This window comes from Crotalus tigris, unplaced genomic scaffold (assembly GCF_016545835.1).
Source record: "Crotalus tigris isolate CLP2741 ecotype Arizona unplaced genomic scaffold, ASM1654583v1 scf7180000017601.7605149639:7615979, whole genome shotgun sequence".
In the NCBI taxonomy this organism is placed as follows: Eukaryota; Metazoa; Chordata; class Lepidosauria; order Squamata; family Viperidae; genus Crotalus; species Crotalus tigris.
Genome location: NW_024096505.1, coordinates 1616313 through 1631138, shown reverse-complemented (window position 1 = coordinate 1631138; position 14826 = coordinate 1616313). Strand labels below are relative to the sequence as shown.

At 36.0% G+C, this 14826-nt stretch overlaps 1 protein-coding gene across 5 annotated transcripts in view; it reads left to right on the top strand.

Moving 5' to 3' along the window:
• Positions 1-8210, top strand: part of PKNOX1 (PBX/knotted 1 homeobox 1) — a 30216-nt gene extending 22006 nt beyond the window's left edge. For all 5 annotated transcript variants that reach the window (XM_039368752.1, XM_039368759.1, XM_039368744.1 and 2 more), the window contains 3 exons: positions 4947-5023; positions 6465-6637; positions 7326-8210. In XM_039368752.1, the coding sequence (XP_039224686.1) occupies positions 4947-5023; positions 6465-6637; positions 7326-7537 (462 nt within the window). In that variant the 3' untranslated portion in view covers positions 7538-8210. The remainder of the gene's footprint in view (positions 1-4946; positions 5024-6464; positions 6638-7325) is intronic.
• Positions 8211-14826: the final 6616 nt, after the last annotated feature.

Genomic DNA, 14826 nt, shown 5'->3' with positions numbered 1-14826 from the left:
TAATTGAAAGATCATATAAATGTTGCCAGAAGTTTTTTTATTTTACATACATGCTCTGTCTATATAATAACATTTAATCCATGGGTACTACATAGTGCTGTTGGTTTTCATTAAAGGAGACAGCATTTTACAACTTTTATTATATCCATAATCAAACGATATCCATCATCAAATGTATTATAGAAATAGAATTCTACTGTCTCTCTAGTAAGTTGAGATGTTGATTTTTTTCATAATAGAAAATACAAATCAAAATAAAATTAATGGGGAAGGGAAAGGGGGGGGAGGAAAAATATGGGAAGGGGGGAAGAGGAAAAAAGGGTTAACTTCTAACTTTTTCAGAACAGTAGAATAAAAATAGTAATTTATATCTTCAACTTTTTACTTTCACTTACTTTCATACTAGCCATTTCTACAACAGTAGACTTGGAGATATCTGTTTGAACAAAATGGATTGGATATGCCTATTTTAAACAGTCTGAGCAACGTACTCATATGCAACGGTAACAAATAATCATGCTATTGCACTATCAAGGAACATTTCTTGACATACATCATCTTCCCTTCTGATGTACAATATATAAGATCAACTAATACTAAACAGAGAAAGAAAAGAATTGCATCTGCATTATTGTTCTTTGTTGGAGATTTGCTTTAAAAGTTCAGACTTCCAGCTTCCCAGTCTCCAATCAAGAAACAGGTAGCTGGATTGTTGAGTACTCCAACTCAACATGATGCTATTAAATGCCAAGTCTATCTGTAATAAAGCCTACTTTGTCCATTATGTAATTAAGGAGAGGCTAGACCTGGCCTATGTTCCTAAGACCAGGCTGGATAAAGAGAAGTCCCTCTCATAGAATTTTGTGCAGATGGGTTTTGAATTTTGCATCAGTCCCAACCTGAGATAGAGGAATACCAAAAGATTTTAGCTGTTATGAGGGCACTGTTCCAAAACGGGCAGGATGTGAGGCCTTGTTCATGATACTGGGACAAAAGGGGAAAGTGGGGTACTTCTATTCTCCTCCCAGTTATATAGCAGCATCCCCCATTCAGCTACTTGACTTCATTGCAGAGGAGGTTATGGATTCAGCTAGCCTGTTAGTATTAAGTGATTTCATTTCCCCTCCTTGGAATTGGGGGTGGCTCAGAAGTCCATGGCTACCACAGTAATCATTGGCTTATCCCAAGTCATCACTAGCCTAACTCATGTGACTGGCCATATCTTGTTGGTATGGAACATATGGGTCATGATCCAGTTCTGGCGGACTTTTCTGTCAGTCCATGTCATAAACAAATCACTTCCTCATGATAGTAGGATTAATTGGGGGGGGGCGCACAAACCTTTGCAAGGAGAAGGGATCTGCTAAGATGGTCAAGCACAGATGTTTGATGGAAGTAACAGATTTCCAGATGGCACTTGGGAGTTCCCCAGTGATCTGGAGGATGTTTATTCCACGCCAATGACATTTTCAACAATTCTATTCAGTTTACCAATCCTGTACTTCTCCTTGATTTACTGAGCAGCTCTGTGAAATGAAGCAGTGAAGAAATGCCTGTAGTGATGTAAAAAAAAAAAAAAAAAAAAAAAAAGCAAGGAGTGAATATGTCAGGTTCAAGCTTACTCTGCGACAATAAAAGCAGCATAGCATAATTACTCCCCTGCCCTTATTTTGTTCATGGAATGCTGGCACTATTTAAAGTGTTTTGAATGGCTGGAAAACCTAGTCAGTGTACATTAAGTTGCCATTGTCTGACCAAACATTTATAATAGATACAATTGCTTGTGTATACTCCAATTTGGAAGCTAGATGGACAGAATCTACTGAGATGACAAAGGTGATGCCTTGTAACATTATCTGGGAAGATTTTGAGCCCATGAAGCTTAAGGAAGTGAACAGAATCCTCTGCAATCTGAGTTCTGCCACTGTGGTTTGCACAGGGTTAATTAAAGTGGCAAAGGAGAGGACTGGAGCTGGGGCTATAGGCAACACATTTTTTTAGGAAAAGGGAGGTGCCAGAGAACCTTGCAGAGAGATTGGATTACTCGCTTATTAAAATCCAATGAAACAAAAGGGAACAATTACCATCCTAGGAAGTTTACTGAAAATGGGGAACTGCAGTGGCAAAGGGCTCTGGAAGATACAAATTATTTGGGTCCCTGGCAGTTTTGAGTTCAGACCTGAGCATGGGACAGAAATTTAATTAGTTGTGGATGACACTTGGTTGGTCCCGAATGGAGGTGGCACAACTATTACACAAAAAAGTTTCGCAAAAAGAAACTTTAGCCGAACATACCAAAAAAAAAAACTACTGCAAAAGACAAGCTCAAAACAAAAGTTAAAATAAGAAAATGGTAAGAGAACACCTATCCGACCTTCACGAGTATAAATCACCGGGACCTGACCAATTACAATTACAGAGTTCTGAAGGAGCTGGCAGAACCACTACACCACATCTTTCATAAATCCTGGAGCACCGGGAAAGTACCTGAGGATTGGAAAAGGGCTGATGGGGTTCCCATCTTCAAGAAGGGGGGGGGGAAACGGACCCAGGAAATTACAGACCAATCAGTTTAACATCAATACCTGGGAAGATCCTAGAAAAGATAATCAAAAAACAGATCTGCGAACAACTAGAAGCAAACAAAGTTATAACTAGTAGCCAGCATGGGTTTGTTAAAAACAGATCATGCCAAACCAATTTTATTTCATTCTTCGATAAAGTGACTAAACTAGTAGACCAACGAAATGCTGTGGACATAGTATATTTAGATTTCAGTAAGGCATTTGATAAAGTAGACCACTACCTACTCCTTGGTAATCTAGAAAAAGGTGGAATAGACTACATCACCACCAGATGGAGATGAAGCTGGCTGGCAAACTGTACTCAACGAGTAGTCCTCAATGGCACTACATCCACATGGAGAGAAGTAAGCAGCAGGGTGTCACAAGGTTCCGTCTTAGGCCCAGTACTCTTCAATATCTTCATAAATGACTTAGATGAGGGAATTGAAGGGGAACTCATCAAATTTGCAGATGACATCAAACTGACAGGAGTAGCCAACACCCCAGAAGACAAACTCAGGATCCAAAAAGGATGTTGACAAACTTGAACAATGGGCCCTATCCCACAAAATGAATTTCAATGTGGAGAAAAGCAAAGTTTTACATTTAGGCAGGAAAAATCAAAGGCACAAGTACAGACTGGGCGAGATCTGGCTCAAAAACAGTAACTGTGAGTTACTGGAGTCCTAGTGGACGATCACTTGACCAGCAGTGTGGAGCAGCAACCAAAAAAGCTAATACAATCCTGGTTTGTATAAACAGAGGCATAGAATCAAGATCACGTGAAGTATTAGTACCACTTTATAAAACCCTAGTAAGACCACACCTGGAATACTGCAGCCAATTTTGGTCACCATACCACAAAAAAGATGTGGAGAGGTTACAAAAAATTCAGAGAAGAGCAACTAAGATGATCAAAGGCCTGGAGACTAAAACATACGAAGAACGGCTGCAAGAATTGGGTTTGGCTAGTCTAAAGAAAAGAAGAAATAGGGGAGACATGATAGCATTCCAGTACTTGAGGGGCTGCTACAAAGAAGAGGGGGTCACGTTATTCACCAAAGCAAAATGGGAAGGACGAGAAACAATGGTTGGAAACTGATCAAAGAGAGAAGCAACCTGGAATTAAGGAGAAACTTCCTGACAGTGAGGACAATTAACCAGTGGAATAGCTTGCCTCCAGAAATCGTGTGCACTCCATCACTGGAGATTTTAAAGAAGAGGCTAGACAGTCACTTATTTGATACAGTATAGGTTCTCCTGCTTGAGCAGGGGCTGGACTAGAAGACCTCCAAAGTCCTTTCCAGCTCTATTCTATTCTATTCTATTCTATTCTATTCTATTCTATTCTATTCTATTCGTCCTCTTTCAGAAGCTTTTATACTGTGAAGCATGATTTTTTCTGGACTGCTTGCAAGGGTTTAAAACTGGATGCATGGTGTTAAGCTGTTTCTGTTCCTTCCTGAATGGGATGGGCCAGAGGGGAGTGTTGGACCCAAAGGCACTTCATTTTCTCCTACCTTCTTCAATATCTGTACAGAACTATCAATTTGGAGTGAAGTATCATCAATACGCTGATCGTGGGAGAATTCTAATAGAATAGTAGAAACATTTGCTCTTTCTTTTCTGATTATCTGCACATAAAGATAATTTGGAAACTAATATCAGGCATTTTAGGAAGAAGATTTCTTATGACCCTGTGGTTTTTATTTAAGAAAAGTTTGGCACTATCATGAATACTGTAAATTGGCTATTAATACCATCAGGATTTTAATTGCTGGGAAATGGAAATCTAGTACTATCCTCACATTATTATTACATTAATAAATCACAGCCTGTAATTAATGGCATTAAAAGAACTTAGCAGGTATAAATGAATTAAATGGCAATAGTTGAAGTCACTGCAGGATGCATTATAGAAAGATTAATTTAGCTGGTCATATTTTATTTTATTAGTAAACTGTCAAGTTCTACTAAATGCTTATGGAGTATTAAATATCTTTTTAATTTTAATTTTCCTTTATACAGTAAGGGAAATTTGAAACATTACCACTGATTGCCTTGTGGGAAATTTCCCTTAAAAAAGAAGAAAAGGAAAACAGATGACCCCCACCATAGAACCAGCTTTGCTGGACTTGCAGCAGCAACCCCTCTCTCTAGCTGAATCTCTAAGAATGATCATAGCATGTTTGCTTTAAATAACATGTATGGTATTCCTAGTTGTAGCTGTTACATTGTTTATAAACTTCTTTGGACAAATGATTATAAAAAGTGGGATATGAGTAGCTGTAATAAATACTAATGAATTGTTTTTAATTATTAATGCAATTTATTTTAAATATTCAATTCAAAAAGAAGAATGAAAATCTTTTCTTTTTGTAGCATCCATATCCAACAGAAGATGAGAAAAAACAGATAGCAGCACAAACAAATCTTACCTTACTTCAGGTTAACAACTGGTAGGTTGAACAGATTTATTTTATAGTTCTATCTCCTTCCTTCTGAGAAACTCAAAGTAATGTAATTGTACATCTCATATTTTACCCCCTGGAACTCTCTGAAATATGTTGACTTAACAAAATAACTGGCCCCAAATCACCTGTGATCAAATGGGAACTTAAATTTTAAACTGGGTCTCAGTTCACTGGCATAATTGCTGTAAAGGTAAAGGTTTCCCCCATTCAGTTAGATCTAATCAAGGGGGCAGTGCTCATTTCTGTTTCTTAGCCGAGGGAGCCAGTGTTATCCAAAGACATCTCCATGGTCATGTGGCCAGCATGACAGTATGCTGAGGCGCACAGAATGCTGTACCTTCCCACTGAAGTGGTATCTATTTATCTACTCACATTTGCATGCTTTTGGACTGCTAGGTAGGCAGGAGCTGAGGCAAGAATGGGAGCAAGGACTGTCACACGGTGATTGGGTCTTGAACCGCCAAACTTCTGTTGACAAGCCTAGCATCTTAACTGCAAGGCCAGCACGTCCCTTTATAATTTCTGTACTGCATGTTTATTTTCTGGAAATTCATAGTCTGTGAGAAAAAAGCAGTTGTATTTTGCAACAGAGAAATTTGGATAGTGTTGGCAACATGTAATTGACCTCATAAAGCCAAATGGGAAATATTAGGCTGGGAATTTGAAAAAGCATCTTGGGAGAAGGAATTGACAAATTACCTCAGTTCAGGCTCGAACCACCTAGCCTGGAGATCCTTTATAATACATACTTAGGGCTGGTTAGCTTCAATGTGCATTATGATACTGACAAGAATGCCTTAAGGAGTTCATTATGGCATTCCTCAGATTGTTGGATGCAACCCAGTTTGAAAGACCTTTGGTACATGGTGAGAGAATTCCCAGACAACTGGGAAGATTTTAACACATTGACCAATCTGGATGCCCTTCAGCCACTTTTGCAGGAGAAGGCTGCTCTAAGGATGGGGAGGAACCTGCAAAGCAGAACCACAGAAAGGAATATGATAGTTTGCTCATAGAGGAAGGAGAGTTGTTCCTTGTTGTTTTTCCAAGGAGCTCTGACTTAAAACTTTGCTCAAACCTTTATCAAAGCAAGTATCCCTGTCAAAATAATAAAATTGTAGGTTTGATTTAGCCCAAGATTTTGATTGATTGGTGGTAAATTGTGAAAGATTGATTTATTAGTAATTGTATGGAAATGTAAGAATGTGGCCATATTTTAAAAAGACTCAAAATTATTTGTGGTCTCTTTTGAGAAGAAAAAGTTTAAATATAGACCTGAAATTGTAAAGTGCATCAGTAAATAAGAAAATCCAGCTGAGAAGCACTTATACTATTTTTTGCTCAGTTGTTTAGTTTAAAAAGTCCTAATTAGAAAATACCAAATTTCTATAGTTAATTTGGAAGTTTATGTTTTGCCCTTGTGTAGGTTTATCAATGCTAGAAGGCGAATTCTCCAGCCAATGTTGGATTCCAGCTGTTCTGAAACACCAAAAACAAAGAAAAAAACAGCCCAAAACCGACCAGTTCAGAGGTTCTGGCCAGACTCCATTGCATCAGGAGTAGCTCAGCATCAAACTAATGAACTTACTATGTCAGACGGTAAGCAGATGCTTTACTTCATTAAATAGCTTTAAAAAACGGCTTTGTTTTTTACTTTGCTGATTGATGAGCCAATTAGTAAATATTTTATTCAATTTCTTTGTATGAAGCCTACTGAAAATAATGAATTAATATAGGTTTATTTTACTAAATACATTTTCATGGACTACATTTTCATAGAAAATAGAAATGATTAATATCTGCCAAAGAGGAACTTTCTTCCCTTTCATGATCAGACAAATATATTTATAGTGGTGCATTGAAGCTAAATATCCCTGTTCCGATATTTAATTCCGTATGTCACAGCTTTAATATATTAGCTTAACTACTGATGTCCAACTTAGTATGTAAATAATTGCTCCAGATGTTGCAAATCTTGTAATGCTAGTTTGAGGTAGTAATGCCTTAACACTTCCAAAATTCTGAATTCTTATTTAGTCCAAACTAGACTAAAACAAAATGAACACAATGTCATTAAAGTGACATACTGAGGAAAAGAATGGACTAGATGGTCCGTGTAATTGTAATTCATTTCCAATTGTTAAATTTACAGCATTCAATCTAAAACTTTATTTTGGTTTATTTAAGAAAATAAGATGAAATGAATATTTCAGAATGAGTTGTGGGTTTTTAAAAAAAATATCTAATTGTTTTTTCCAATTGGACCTCTACTTTTCTCCATTTTTAGGAGCTGTTGTAACAATTACAGCTCCCGTCAACATGAATGTGGACAGTCTCCAATCGCTTTCATCTGATGGTACTACTTTGGCTGTTCAGCAAGTCATGATGGCAGGGCAAAGTGAAGATGAATCTGTAGACAGCACTGAAGATGATGGAACAGACCTCTCAACTACAAATATCAGTGGGCTGGTCTTGGATAACAGTGATTCTCTGCAATAGGAAGCAAGAGAAGCTGACCTAAAATATTAGGAAAGACAATGAACTGACTGACTTTTTATAGTTTGCACAGCAAACATTTTACACAAGTTTTATTTCTAATAAGTTTTATATGTAGATATAGAAGAGTGCACTTTTTTGTATTTCATAGTAAGCTTAAAGAGTGTCTTTGCAGGTGCAGCAACTTCTTTCAAATGTGTTGTTTTTTGCTTTTAATTTTGAAAATCTAGTAAGTTAAAAAAATGATCATCCCATTTGTTTTCCTAACGTTATTATCTCATTCACACACAAAAAAACCTGAGTCAAGCTGAGTCAAAAAATGTGTATAATGGGGTTGCAGATATGGGGTAAAATGGTGGTTGCCTGGAATGTGAGTTAGTTTTACATTAGCATGGATTTAAACTTCACCAAACCAGACAATCACCGTGTTACTCATTTCTTTGCTGTTCTATAGCATCATAAGATCTGCAGTTTTCAAACATATAAAATTGCACTGCTATGAGAGAACTGAAAGTACTTTTATTTCATTGAAAGTAATCAGTTTCAGTTCTGTAATTTTAACAAAGGTGATTTATCAATGTAAATGTAAAGCATGTCAAATAATGTATGGGATTTGTTTATGAAGTTAGCCATGTAGATTTGAAAGATGCTTCTGCACCTTAAAAAAAAAAAAAAACTAAACGCCCTGTCTAAAGTGGGCAACATAATACAAAAAAGAAGAAGTGAAAATGTGTGATTCCTTAAGAATGCATGGCATTTACTATAAACTTAATTTCTTCAGGAGTTAGGTGGACAACTCTAGATCTCATTGTACCTTTAAAATTTGCTGTTGATTTGGCTATCACAGCTTCTTTCTCATCAAACTTTTCTGCTTTTTTCCATTTGCCCAGTGGTTTCTTTTCTTTTCTTTTTTCAGCAAATAAGGTGAGGTTAGAATGGCAATACAATAAATAGAAGAGCCAGAAGAAACCATGATTGTAGCTGTCTTCAGATGATTCATTCCAGTTTAGAATTCACCATGTAAGTAGCAGCAAACTGTCTTGGTAGTAGTGGTGACATCACTGAAGAACTGGTTTCCACAAGAGTATAGATATTATGATTGTCTACAATATGGAGTTTGACAATGCATGGTTCCAGTTTTCAAAAAAATCTTCACATATATGAGAAGGCTTCCAACTACTAAATCATGCTGTATTCAAAGATAACTATTAGTTGACATTACAGCATGACCTAAGGCAGTGTTTCTCAACCTTGACAATTTTAAGGCATGTGGACTTCAACTCCCAGAATTCCACAGCCAGCAATGCTGGCTGTGGAATTCTGGGAGTTGAAGTCCACATGCCTTAAAATTGTCAAGGTTGAGAAACACTGACCTAAGGAGTGGAAGGTTTATTAACCATTCTTCATATGTTGGTTCTAAGTGAGAATCTCCTGCCTGAACAGGTATTCTCTTATTTCAGTTCAAGAATACATTTAAAGGTACAAGAGATGCTATAAGGTGTACTCCTAGCTAGTGTGTCTGTCCATTGTTTGCTATAAAACACTTATTTTTACCTTTATCAGGATTCTTGGATGAAAAATATTTTTATAAATTCTCTAATTGGACGGATGACTGTATTAAGCATGAAGAAAAAATGTTTAGTACTACTATTTGAAAAGTTATGAAAACTGTCCAAATTGAATAAACATGCCTACGTGACGTCCTATGGTTCTCTGCTATCCCATAATGGTACAATTCATAGTAATATATTAAGGCTTATTCCTTAATGGGAAGCTGGATACTGGTCAGCACTTTATTATTTCACACAAACTACCATTCAAATTATATCTGGGGCTGCCACAAAGAAGAGAGAGTGAAGTTATTTTTAAAAGCGTCTGAAGGCAGGACAAGAAGCAACGGGTGGAAATTAATCAAAGAGAGAAGCAACCTAGAACTAAAGAGAAACTTCCTGACAGTTAGAACAATTAACCAATGGAACAACCTGCCTCCAGAAGCGGTGAATGCTCCAACACTGGAAGTTTTTAAGAAGAGACTGGACAGCCATTTGTCCTGAATGGTATAGGGTTTCCTGCCTGAGCAGGGGGTTGGACTAGATGACCTCCAAGGTCCCTTCCAATATTATTATTATTATATTTCATATTGAATGCTATCTCACAAGAGTAGCTTTTCTCAACTTGATGCTTTTTAGATGTTTCGGATCTTTTAGCCCCCAGAAATCCAAGACAACAGCATTTAAACTATGATGGATGGAAATTCTATGTTGCAATCCCAACAAAGAACACCAATTTGGGGAAGACTGTTGAACAGTGATATTCAGGTGAATAAAAATGCACAGTCTCTATTATAGTTTTAAAAACTCATAACAGTATACATACTTCACATCAATTGACAGTGTGCAGATATTTTCTTCTGGGTTACCTGTAATTTTTGCCCAGTTTACTGCATCTCAGATGTTATGTACTGTATTCTGCAGCTTTGATACAAATAAGGTAAGATAAAGTCTCCTTTTAATTGAGCTTGATTATGGTGATTTCACGAACATATCCATCAGCTTTCAACAATATCACAGTGGTTGAATTACCTTCTTCCAATATGCTTTTTCCCTTCCCTAGTAACCTATGACACTGGTATTTCCTGCCACTTTTTCATCCAAATACTTTTATAGGCTTTTTAATCTTTTAAATTAAGAAAAGCCCTCACTGCTAATTCCATCCAGGGCATGCATCCAACTTCTTTTGGTTGAAGTCCCTAGTTTTGTTGACAACATCTAGTGTAAACATGTACCATTAGAAATATTTGTACCAGTAGCATAATCAAATGCTGGGATACATTTTTGAGAGTTGGCATGACAGATATGAAGAATAGGGCATTGGATTTTCAAGTCCATTATCTGAAGTATTAAATAAATTGATTATAATTAATGCAAGATAACAATGAAGCATTTGCTTTAAAATATACAGTGTTGTCTTTTCCAGTTCTATTATTTGTAAAAGGTTGTATTTTCAGCAGGGGCATGAATATTTGATAGTTTTCGAAATCTAAATTTGAAAATTTGGTTTTTCTTTTGATATATTGGAAATGGGCTAGAGAATGATTCATCAATATTTTTACATGAAATCTCTGAATTCAAAACACCTATGTTCTCTACCTTGTGTTTAAAAACAAACTATCAAATTACCTTGATAAACATTCATTGTTTTGATCATATTTATTTTTTCTCTATTGTGGGTTCTGTATAATGCAACTATCAATATTGTTTTAGTTTTCAAAATTAATTGCAGTGAAACGAGATATTTTTAAACTATGGAGAATTTTTCAAATTGCAACTGTTCTGATTATTGACAATATTCAAGGCCAAAAAAATAAATTGTATTAATTTTTTATTGGCTAAGGAAATAAAACTACACATTAATTGAACACAAGTAGGTTGAAAGACAATTTTCAAAGTATTTTCTTAAATAAAAAAGACCATTAGAAGCATTTCACTATTCTGCACTTTTAGTTTCTATTTTAAACAACAATTATGATTTATAGGTTCCTTCCACAATTCCCATAAATTAATGAAAGCAATAGACCATCAGCCCGTCAGTTTTTATTAATGGAAACCAAGTTGCTGTTTTAGGCACCAGATACACAACACTTTCTGAAAGTCTTGTCAGTTTCAAAAGAAGTTTTCTATGAAACATGAGAAGCTACTATTCTGAGTTTTGTAGAAGAACTGCATAGTTGTTTCTGAAAGGCACAGATTGGCTTCCTGGAATCCAGCATTAAAGCAATTGGCCAAGAAAACTGCTCAGGAAACTTATAATTATAATTTATAAGAGTCACTTTAGTAAGTGACTAAAAATAAGGTGACCAACTTTTTTACAATGAGAAGGAGGACACAAATAAATTGAAGAAAATATCGTAAATAAAAAACATTTTATTCATTGCAACAATAATACAGAATACACTATAATATGATTAAATAGATAAAGAATTAATAAAAAGTTAATTGTGCTTATCTGTGTATGATTGAATATTCACTGAGAAAGAAGTGAGTCTAATGCGTGCGTGTGTGCCATGTCATGTTTTGGTAAGAAGTAAACAAAGGCACTTGCGCATGGCGCACTCTTGCATACGGCACACTCAAAACAATTCTGTGCGGAGCGCATGTGTCTCATAATCGCATCTCACCGCACTGTACTGAGCCTTGATGAATCGTCATGTCAAATACAAATACGTCACATCACACGCAAAGGATGGGATCGGCATCGATCGAATACAGAGATTTACAGATTAGTCTTCAAATATCGAAAAGAAGGATATGTAGGAGGACACTTTTCGAGAGAGGACAGAACTTACAAAAGAAGGACTGTCCTCCCTAAAGGAGGAGGATTGGTCACCTTACTAAAAATTCATCTGAATTTTGATCATGTGAGCATAGGAATGCTGCAACGGTTGTAAGTGTAAAAAACTATTCTAAGTCACTTTTTTTAGTGCCGTTATAATTTTGAATGATTAGTAAATTAATTGTATTACCTATATTCTATCCCTCTCTTGAACCTGAAGACATCTAGTAGCTGTTAATAGTAATAGACAACAGGACCATTTTTCAGAAAATGGGGGCCTTCATCATAAGAGATAATGCCTTGGAAATTCAAAAAATCCCACCCTTTTTGTTGAATATTAACAGTTATCTTCTAAATCATTTTATATTAATATAGAAAAGGGGTAAGATGATGTCGTTTATTACAGAGACAATTTTTATGCAGAAAACATGTTCAAATTGTAGTTAGGTTTTTATCCTGACAGTGTTTCAGGAAATAAAAACAGGGTTGTTCATCTTTATTTCAAAACCTTTTCCTTGTATTTAATAAGCACCATATGCCACCTCTCTCAAAGAAAAAAATATATGCAAAATAGCACACGCACACATTTTATAAACAAAAAATGCTATCAATTGGCTTTTTCAAAAGGATGAGAGAATTTGAGATCTCAAATCTCACTGGAATTTCAGTATTTTTTCAATGCAGTCCTAAATGGTGAATTAAGTAACTAGAAATGCATACCTGGAAACCCTTATTTTTTAGGTGAAGGTGCAGTTTCACTAGAACATACCCTTTAAACCCCAGTTTTATTATCTGTGACCATGATGAGTTATTTCATAACTGGACTGTTTTATGCAGACTAATGCTGCTTTCTGTACTGCGAACACCATCTGGATAATGTCTGGATCATGCATCACTGTGCAAGCTGGTCTTTCTATTATCAGAGTTGGGTTCACTTAAGAATGCTAATAAAGGCCTTGTAGTTTCTCCTATGTAGAAAAAATGCTGACTATAGTGAAGAGAAGTCTTTCTAGCATGTTACTCTCAAATAAGTTACTCTGATTGTGGCATGGAAGGATTATGGCAGTTGAAATCCAATATATTTGAAGGGTAACAAAGAGAAGACTTACACAAAATACAGCAGTTTTCAAGAGATCAAGTTTATTAGTTCAACACATGAATCTCCACATGCCTAAATATTCTGAGCTTGTATTTACTATGCTCATATGTTTACCTAACATTTGAAAGTATATTGCAACTTTCCACCTTCTGGTGGACACTTACAAATCTTACATTTTTCTGTAATAGTATTATCAGCAAGTATCCCATAGCAATTTCCTGTGGTTCAAGTGCAGAATGGACAACCATCCAAAGGTCTTTTTATATGCTTGCATTCTGGAGGAATTTTTAGGCAAATTGAATGGCATATGATGTTCTGGACTGATTTACAGGTGCACACCCTGGTTTTAAATATACACATATTGTTCCAAGAGAAGAATCTTATCTTTATAGCCTTGGCCAATGCACTCATCCACCAGAAAGGCAAGGCACAAACACTGAGGGATGCAAGGAGAACAGCATTCATGTTTGACAGTCACAGCTTTGTAATATTTAGGACAGGCTAGGCAGCTTACAGTAGAAGAGTCTGGTTCTATATGCGTACAGTTTATGTTTTGGAAAAAGCAGCAGCCTACCAGAAGGCAAAAGGTGAATTCAAGATTCATCATTCTATATCAGAACAAAAGGATTCAGTAAGATTTTAATACATACAGTATATTATTGATGAATCTACACTGAAAGAATTTCATTACTTTATATAGCATTTTTTCTCACTGATTTCAAGATCACTTACATAGCAAGCTGCATTTAAGTCTACTTAAATATATAGTCTTATTTTACTCAGAAGTAAAACCAAATTACCTAAATGGGATACATTCCCAAGTAAATGTATACAGCCAAGATATATGGAGAGAGGGCTAGCAAGCACAATTGGAATGTTGAACACATGTTTTTTTTAATCTCCCAAATAGGTTACTGATCACAACATGCCCATTCAACTTTTACTTCCTGCACAAGTTCCTTCCATTTATTTGAAACAGCTTAACAGTTCTAATGTGATTTACAATGCTGTTATACTGCAGAGTAAGGGAAGGTGGAACCATCAACATAGTTCTTTGCTCAACCTTTTTCTAGCTTGCAAATAGAAAGAAAAGAAAAAGTATTCATAATATTCATTGTTGGCATTTCCCATTTTTCTTTTAGAATGGTAATGGAAAGTTCATTCAGCCAAATCCTTAACTGTGCTATGAAAACTAACATTACCTTGGTAAGCTTCAGATAATTTGTGCAGGCGAGTTTGTTCCACAGCAGTTAGTCTTCCTGAGTAGCTGTGCAAATCCAGCTAGAAAGATCTCTATTTATATGGATGCCCAGAAAGTGAAGCTTCCAAAAAGAGCTGCTGGGAAGAACTAAAAAATCAGAATGAAGAAATTGATTTTGACTGTGCAGATTGCCTGCAGTTGCATAATAAAAGTAGATAGCAGTGGCTGACACAACAGTTTTGAAGTATCTAGAGCTGTTAAGATGCAGAAGTCCAGCCCTTAGATATGTCTGTTTTAAATACTAACAAATCTTAAACGATGGTTGGGGAAGGTGTGCAAGGAAAATGAACAGTGATATGCCCGGTCAGTCCCATTTAAATAATTAGTACCTTAAGACATCTTAGACTTGCAATCTAATCAGACTTTGTAGTTTTGGTTGTTTGGGGGAAGATAGTTATATGGGGAGCAATTACACTTGTTCTTAACAGTTTGTGAACCATGTTGAATTTTCACATCCATACAACACATTCATAACTGCAGCTTCTTCAATGAGATTCAAGTGCATACTGATCTACAAAAGTGATAGATATACTGTGGTTTATGGTTTATCAAATTGTGCAATTTCAGTTAATAGGGGCTTTTCCAATAAATCATGTTGTA